Source organism: Prunus persica, chromosome G1 (genome assembly GCF_000346465.2).
Source record: "Prunus persica cultivar Lovell chromosome G1, Prunus_persica_NCBIv2, whole genome shotgun sequence".
Classification (NCBI taxonomy): Eukaryota; Viridiplantae; Streptophyta; class Magnoliopsida; order Rosales; family Rosaceae; genus Prunus; species Prunus persica.
In genome coordinates, this window is record NC_034009.1 from 22,440,302 (window position 1) to 22,448,820 (window position 8,519).

Sequence of the window (8,519 nt, forward strand, 5' to 3'; positions counted from 1 at the left end):
TCAAAGAATAATTACTGTTAGGGTTTCAATAGTCAAAAGTCATTCCTTCCGATGCTTTCTAAGAAATGGTCTAGTAAATGCCGGTGCTGCCGTATGTTCTACTACTTTTTCCCAATGCATTCTTACCTAGTTACATTTTTTCTTAGGATGATTCCAAGACTCTTTCTTTATTGTTTTTTTTGCGAGGAGCTTTTATTTAAGTCAATTCTTCAAATTACGTATACGCCAACCAATTTCCGGTAGAGTGGTTAGATTAATAGCCATCATAGCAAAAAATGCTTCATAATTTCTTAAATAGTAACTAAACTAATTAAATTATATGACCCAAAAGATAATCCAACTTTTAACACAAATTCCTTGGTCGCCAATTTAGAGTTATTTTCGTGATTGTATATCATCTCTACAAAAGTATTTTTTATATATATTTTCTTAATTTTGAAGGGTATTGCAAAAAAAGGAATTTAATTTTTATACAAGCGATATTGAATGAGGAGGGAATCGAACTTAGCACTTTAGATATAAAAATAAATACTCTTAACTATTTGTGCTACAAGCCCTTACATAATATTGCAATACTTAATATATATATATATATATCTATAACCATCGAACTAAAATCACCAAAATAATTATCATTAATCATTTGAGTCTTCCTCCATTGACCGACCAAAATTTCATATGAAAGTCGGAACATGTGAAATTGGGTGCAATCACGTAAACAAAATATGGTATCTAGGCACTAGCATTACTCGGGAAATAAAAAACTATAGCAAACGTCATTTGTTATCGAAATTCAAATGTACACCTCAAAAAATGTCGACATGAATGGTAAGTTTAGACGGCATGTACACAAAGATGTGACATATAGCCGTAGTACCTCGTAATGTCATTCTCCGGCATCCCACTCGATCTATTTTTGTTTGGTTCATCACCATTACCCCACCGGCCAACTCACCTACTCTATATATACGACACAGCATCTGCACATTGAATCTGACTACCATGCATCTGCAAATTATAAAATGAGGTTTATTTATTTGTTTATCTTTGGGGTTAAAAGAGGTCGGCAAAAGACAAATTTATAATGTTTAATTTACTTCTTTACTTAGCAGTTTAGGATATCAACTTCTCTTTAACTTTGATATCGTTATTCTACTCCATTCAATCACTTATAATTTTGTTTAGGATAATACTTGGGTCCTCATCGGTCATGATCTTATCACCTTTATCCAAAATAATATCGTTACATGTGTCATTCTTTTTAATATTTAAACGAATATTTAGTTATTAGGCTAAGTCGGATATTCAATAATTTTGATCTAATAAATTATACAACAAAAATAAAAATAAAAATGAATTAAGATAAAAAAATGGGATTTACATCTTTAAATTTTTATTCAGTTTATTAGAACAAAAAATACATTTACATTCTCCAAGGTTAAGTCTTAGGTGATTGAGTCAGTTGAGTTACAATTTACACTTTACCACTGAAGTTGCTTTGACTAAGGCTATATAATTTTGGAAGGTAAAAAAAGAGAAAATGAAAAAAAGGAGGCACTCAAATCCTTGGTTGCAGGAATGAGTTGACCGGCATTGGCATTGCTTTCCTACAACTTTCTCATTTTTACTGAGTTTTCCTACCACTTTCTCCATCGCGTCTGCAGCTCTACACACAAATACCATTATCGTCATTAAAATAATAATAAGAAGAAGAAGAACCCGCATCATCTGTATACGTATATCAGTCTCTCTCTCTCTCTCTCTCTCTCTCTCTCTCTCTCTCTCCGTCTTCTGTGTGTGTGAGTTTTGAGAGCCAGCAATCCCCGCCTTGCTGTCGCTAATTTGCTTGCCTGATTTTTCTTCGCTTTTCTCATGCTCTTGACTTTTCTCAGTTCAAAGTCGCCTTCGTATTACTGCATGCTCTCACCACCCACGAGCTCCTCTCTTATTTATACTTCCCAAACACCTTCCATTTTAAACCCAAAACTTCTCGCTTCAGCCAAAAACCAAAACAAAAATAATCTCGAATCCCAATCTCTTTCTCATTTCTGTTACTTTTGTTTGTTGTTAACGGATTTTTTGGATACCGGGGAGAATTGAATCAGATTTCAATGGGGAGCCGGCGTCACGAGGAAGGGCTGATGACCTCCTCGGAGAACAACTCGGACACCGAGTCAACTCAGCTGTCGACAGCCGCGAGAGCAAGCGGCTCAGCTGAAGTTGAAAGACGAGCTTTCAGCGGTCCGCTCGGTGAGCCTCACAATAGCTACGCTCCTTCGTCATTATCTTCCAAATCCACCAGAGCTTGGCGGCGGATTAAGAGCGCCAAGTTCGACAAGTCCGCCGTGGACAGCAACCGGAACCCCGGCACCGACCAAAACGAAGACGATGCTTACGTGGAGATCACTCTCGACATCCGAGACGACACCGTCGCCGTCCACAGCGTCCAGGCAGCTGGCGGAGCCAGCAACGAAGACCCCGAGCTGGCTCTGCTGGCCAAGAAAACGCTTGAGGGGAAGAAATCGTCGTCGTTTCGGTCCTCGCTGCTTCGCAACACGTCGTCGCACATCAGGCAAGTCTCTCAGGAGCTCAAGCGCCTGGCTTCCTTCTCCAAGAGACCGTCTAACGCGAGGAGATTCGACCGCACCAAGTCCGCCACCGCCTACGCTTTAAAGAGCCTCAAGTTCATCACCGCCAAGACCGGCGGAGGGGCCTCCTCCTCCGCCGGATGGGTTGCCGTCGAAAAGCGCTTCGATGAACTTACTGTCAAATCCAACGGCCTCCTCCCTTCTTCCCTCTTCGGGGAATGCATAGGTCCGTCCATACATCCACCAGTGTTTGATGTTTTTTTTTCACTAAAATTAAGTAGGAACGGAAAGCTAAATTAGCTAAAGTTGTTTTTAATCGATTAATGTGTTCGATCAGGGATGAACAAAGAGTCGAAGGAGTTTGCAGGAGAGCTTTTCCGCGCGCTTGCTTGGAGGCGTAATATAAGTGGTGATGCCGTGAACAAGGCTCAGCTCCGGGAGTTCTGGGAGCAAATTTCTGATGAAAGCTTTGATTCGAGGCTCCAAACTTTCTTTGACATGTACTACACTAAATTTATTTTATTTTAATCATTACTTATCTATTTAATTCTCGCTTACTATATTTGTTAATTTTGTTAATTATTCTCATTAAATTAATTGGACTTAATCAATGTATGTGTGCAGGGTGGATAGAGACGCTGACGGTAGAATCACAGAGGAAGAGGTCCGAGAGGTAGGTGAACCGCCGGTTGTTGAGGACTGGCCGGTCAAATTTTTTTAGTTTCTTAATTTTTAAGGTGGCTTGCTAAACATGCATTTAATTAAAATATCTGTTTGAAATTAATTGTTTAATGCAGATCATTAGTTTGAGTGCTTCTGCAAACAAGCTCTCCAACATTCAAAAACAAGCTAAGGAATATACAGCTTTGATTATGGAAGAGCTAGACCCGGATGGTGCTGGCTACATCATGGTATGCTGGTGTTGTTGCAACATGCATGAAACTCGGAAACTCTGTTTTTCAAATGTACAAATACTTTGTCCAATTTTCTTTCCTCGCATTGACTCCATAAGTATTCAAACAGGTTGAAAACTTGGAAACTCTGTTGCTGCAAGCTCCAGTTGGCCAATCTGTCGGCGTGAACGAAAGCCGGGTTCTGAGCCAACTGCTGAGCCAGAAGCTGAAGCCCACACAGGAGAACAACCCAATCACACGATGGTATGAGAAGACCAAATACTTCTTGTTAGATAACTGGCAGAGAGTATGGGTTATGATGCTGTGGCTTGGCATAGTGTCCGGTCTCTTCGTCTACAAGTTTCTGCAGTACAAGAATAAGGCAGCATTTGAAGTGATGGGCTACTGTGTTTGCATTGCTAAAGGAGGAGCAGAGACGCTTAAATTCAACATGGCCTTAATTTTACTACCCGTCTGCCGAAACACCATCACTTGGCTCAGAAACAAAACCAAATTGGGCGTCGTTGTCCCTTTCGACGACAATTTAAACTTCCACAAGGTAACAGAAAAGAAATGTCACTCTGGTCATACTGAGAATTCAATTTGGTCCACAAAATTGAGTCTGAAAGTTAATTGATCATGCAGGTCATTGCAGCAGGAATTGCTGTCGGGGTTGGACTGCACGCCGGGGCGCATTTAACCTGCGATTTCCCACGACTAATTCATGCAACTGAAGAAAAGTACGAGCCTATGATACAGTACTTTGGTGAAGAGCAGCCTCCAAACTACTGGTGGTTTGTGAAGGGGGTGGAAGGGTGGACAGGCATTTCAATTGTGGTGTTGATGGCCATAGCTTTCACATTGGCCACTCCTTGGTTTAGGAGAAACAAACTGAACCTGCCAAAGCCCCTGAAGAAGCTCACAGGCTTCAATGCCTTCTGGTATTCACACCACCTGTTTGTCATTGTCTATGCTTTGCTCATCGTCCACGGCATTAAACTCTACCTCACCAAGGAATGGTATCATAAAACGGTCAGTTCCTAATTCATTTCCTGAATAATAAAAAAACCCCCAAAAAATTGATTTCTTTCCCATTTGGTATCTAAGCTGCATAATTGTGAGAGTGACTTTGCTTTTGTGTGGTGGCAGACATGGATGTACTTGGCAGTCCCAGTTGTCCTTTACGCTTGTGAAAGGTTGATCAGAGCTTTTCGATCAAGCATCAAGCCAGTCAAGATTCTCAAGGTGGATTAATTAAAACTTGCTTAAGTATAACTATTATCTCAAATTGTATCATCAATTTTCTAATTAGTTGTTTGACACATTGCTAAAATCATCATTGAAGGTTGCTGTTTATCCGGGAAATGTGCTTGCACTGCACATGTCGAAGCCTCAGGGTTTCAAATACAAGAGCGGGCAGTACATGTTTGTCAACTGTGCTGCGGTTTCTCCTTTCGAATGGTAGGCAGGCACATATTTATAATCTAGTTCACACAGTCTTCTTCTAATCATGCCCAATTAGACAAAACAAAACCACTCTAATTATTTCCTAATTATATGATCAACAGGCACCCGTTTTCCATTACCTCAGCACCTGGAGACGACTACCTGAGCGTCCACATTCGAACACTAGGTGATTGGACGCGTCAGCTCAAAACTGTTTTCTCCGAGGTTTGTTGTTCAACAATTCTTATTTCTTAATTAATTACATGAACTTGTTAATTTCAAAATTAATCTCAGTATTGTTTGTTTGCATTGGTTAATTAGGTGTGTCAGCCTCCAACTGGTGGGAAGAGTGGCCTACTCAGAGCTGATAACATGCAAGGAGGAAACAATCCTAGGTATATTTTAATTAGATACACGCGCATCTTTACAGATGTTTTTTTTTTCAAAGGTTGATCTTAATGTGATTAATTTGTGGAACAGCTTTCCCAAGATATTGATAGACGGTGCATACGGGGCACCAGCACAGGACTACAAGAAATACGACGTAGTACTGCTAGTGGGGCTTGGAATCGGGGCCACTCCCATGGTGAGCATTGTGAAGGACATCATCAACAACATGAAAATGAAGGGCAAGGAAGACGACGACTCGATATTAGAGTCTTCCCTAGAAATGGGCAGGGTCAGTGGCAACCCATCAACCCCTAACCATAGCAGCAGCGGCAAGAACAAGAGCAACAAAGGGTTCAAGACCAGAAAGGCCTATTATTATTGGGTGACGCGGGAGCAAGGCTCGTTTGAATGGTTCAAAGGGATCTTGAATGAGGTGGCGGACATGGACGAGAAGGGTGTCATTGAGATCCACAACTACTGCACCAGCGTGTATGAGGAAGGAGATGCCAGGTCAGCCCTCATTGCCATGCTTCAGTCCCTTCACCATGCCAAGAATGGTGTGGATGTGGTGTCCGGGACACGTGTCAAATCCCACTTTGCCAAGCCCAACTGGCGCCAAGTCTATAAGGATATTGCTCGCCACCATCCTGATAGCCGAGTGGGTGAGTACAAACTTCCTTCACCTCACCTCACCTACTTTAGTCCACCTTTTGCCTACCACATTATACTTTGACAAAATTGAAAAATTCATACGTGTTCAGAATGCTAGAGTCGTGCTCGTGCGGGCGCTATTCATGCGAATTCCATATTCGTGGACGACTGGCTCTAACATTCCACTTAATTAAAATCATAACAATCAAGTCATATTATTTGCATCATTCATCATAATCATGATGAAAATGATGATGGAATATGTGTTTACGTATATATGTGATTTTGTGCAGGCGTGTTTTATTGTGGAGCACCAGCACTAACAAAGGACTTGAAGGAATTGGCTTTGCACTTCTCCCACAAGACAACCACCAAGTTCGAATTTCATAAAGAGAACTTCTAATTATATAATAATTATAAACAAAATAGCATTCCTAATCTCAACAGACCAGCAGTGGTAGAAAGCCTCCTGTATATCCCTAAGTTTAGGTGATCTAATGCATATGTAAGAAGTGTAGATTAGAGAGTAGAGAAATTTTTAATTGGGAAATAAAAATAAGGTCGGTCGGTCTCCAATCCACCACATGGGGTGGTGGGTGTGCAATAATGCAATAATACCTACCACAGACAGCAGCAAGCAAGTACCATCTTTTGGTTTGGAGGAAAGTGGAGAAGAAGGGTCCCGCCGCAAAAGGTGACCACCAATAATGGATATAGTCTTAATAGTATGGTAGCTGTGAGACATGAGATGATTTGATACATCACCACAGCAACCAATTGCATATACCAAAACTATTCCCTTTTTTTTTTCTGGTTTCTTTTTCTTTGACTTTGTCCACATTATTAATTGGATGCCATTCTTTGAATTCTAAAAGAGTTGTTCTATTTGTTTCTGATGATGGAGAAGTTTTAATTGAGGCCATTATTTCCGTTTGAGCACTAATTCAGATAGCAATTGTTAATCCAAACATTGTTTACAAGTTGGCCGTATTGTTTCAAATTTTCTGATGATGCACATCAGAGCATCTCCTAATTATGAACGTTATAGCATTTCCAATCGATATGTCAAGTTGCAACAGACATGAACCTTATTATTATTTATTTTTTTAAAAATTTTATGCATCATAAGAGCCCTATTTGCTTTTAGAATATAATAAAATAATATGATATTTTGTATTTCGAATGGAGTTAAATATTTTTTTTTTCAGAGTCTCAAATTGCCACATAAAGCTATCAAGTTCAAATTTTACATTTTACATTTGACATCTCTCTTGGAGATGCTCTTACACAATACGGATGCCACAAACTTTTTTCCTAAAATAGAAGCGGTTGTCTGAATTATTCTAAATTATCTAATTGATATAAAGTGGAATTCAAATGAAAAAGGTGGGTTCATCGTCTTGATCAGCTGGAATATGCTTAACATCACAAACTTCACAAAAATAGAATTTGGTCTCTGATTTGACTTTCTGGTGTTGAAGTTGAACAAATACTTGTCTATTCCATGGTCAATGATTCATGCATGATGCTTTTTCCTTTAGTCTTAAGTCTTAACCTACCCCGCCAAAGGCCCCAAAGACAAACACTAAACCTCCTTTTTGACCATTTGTATATTACTTGTGTATGAGTCATGCGTAGATTGGTTCAAGAGTGATAATCATTCCTTCTTCAAAGTAAATTACTACCTTAATATGATAATACTTTCACCATTTTTATTTTATTTTGTGCAAAGAATAAATACACATGTCACATCAACAAAAAGAGCACATTATCCTTTACTTTTATCATCATCTTGCTTCCATTAATTTCCAAATGGACCACAAATATTCAGAAAGGAGCATTTCTGAAAATAATGTGCAAGTGGCAGAATATACCACGTTAAAAGGGGGCACTATGGGTTTTGGAGGTAATCAATTCAACGTTGCCTTGGTTGGAAGTGGACAATGTTGACAAAATCCGAAAGCGTTGTTAAGGTGGCCAAATCTTGAAATGAACAATTGTGTCAATTTTGTGCAACGCAAATGGATTTTGTTTGAAATCCTTCAAATACCATTTTCAAATGGCAAAAGCTGGCTAGCATTTGGGTTTCCGACATGTGGTTGGTTGGTGGTGTTGTTAAAGATATGTACATTTCAAAAGGAAATATCATTCTAATAAGATGTTGTTGTGGGATATATTAGAATTTTAAAATTAACCAGGCTGAATTTATCTTACAAAGAAATGAGACGGCACGAACGAATTTTATTGATAATGAGTCATATACCCTTCAAAATATATCTAATACATAAAATATAAAAAAAAAACAAACATAGATTCATTCTTATGATTGTTTAAGTTCCAAGAGCCATGCTTTCAATTTGTGGTGTTTAATGGTAAAACAAAGCATTTTGATCTAATTATGAATACTGCTATAAAAAAAATAAAAAAAAATCAACGACCTTCCGTTCCTAAAGATTCACCCATTAAGGCATTGACTTTGACGCTCCTATAAACTCTGTTCACATTGTGCTCAATGATGATGGGTGTGAATAGAAACAATATTGCTTTGTGT

General features: G+C 39.1%; 1 protein-coding gene across 1 annotated transcript; it reads left to right on the forward strand.

The window, feature by feature from the left end:
- Positions 1,683-6,907, forward strand: LOC18789695 (respiratory burst oxidase homolog protein D). Its single transcript, XM_007225300.2, has 12 exons — positions 1,683-2,814; positions 2,926-3,088; positions 3,213-3,261; positions 3,386-3,499; positions 3,612-4,040; positions 4,127-4,513; positions 4,631-4,726; positions 4,827-4,942; positions 5,050-5,152; positions 5,249-5,322; positions 5,408-5,979; positions 6,262-6,907. The coding sequence occupies exons 1-12, from the start codon at positions 2,112-2,114 to the stop codon at positions 6,369-6,371; spliced, it is 2,916 nt and encodes a 971-aa protein (XP_007225362.1). The 5' UTR covers positions 1,683-2,111; the 3' UTR covers positions 6,372-6,907.

Excerpts from the sequence above, each read along its gene's own strand:
- LOC18789695 (XM_007225300.2), top strand. The coding sequence starts at position 2,112 with ATGGGGAGCCGGCGTCACGAGGAAGGGCTGATGACCTCCTCGGAGAAC. Across the intron at positions 5,153-5,248 it reads TCAAAACTGTTTTCTCCGAG|GTGTGTCAGCCTCCAACTGG; the intron begins GTTTGTTGTTCA and ends TTGGTTAATTAG. Across the intron at positions 5,323-5,407 it reads CAAGGAGGAAACAATCCTAG|CTTTCCCAAGATATTGATAG; the intron begins GTATATTTTAAT and ends TTTGTGGAACAG.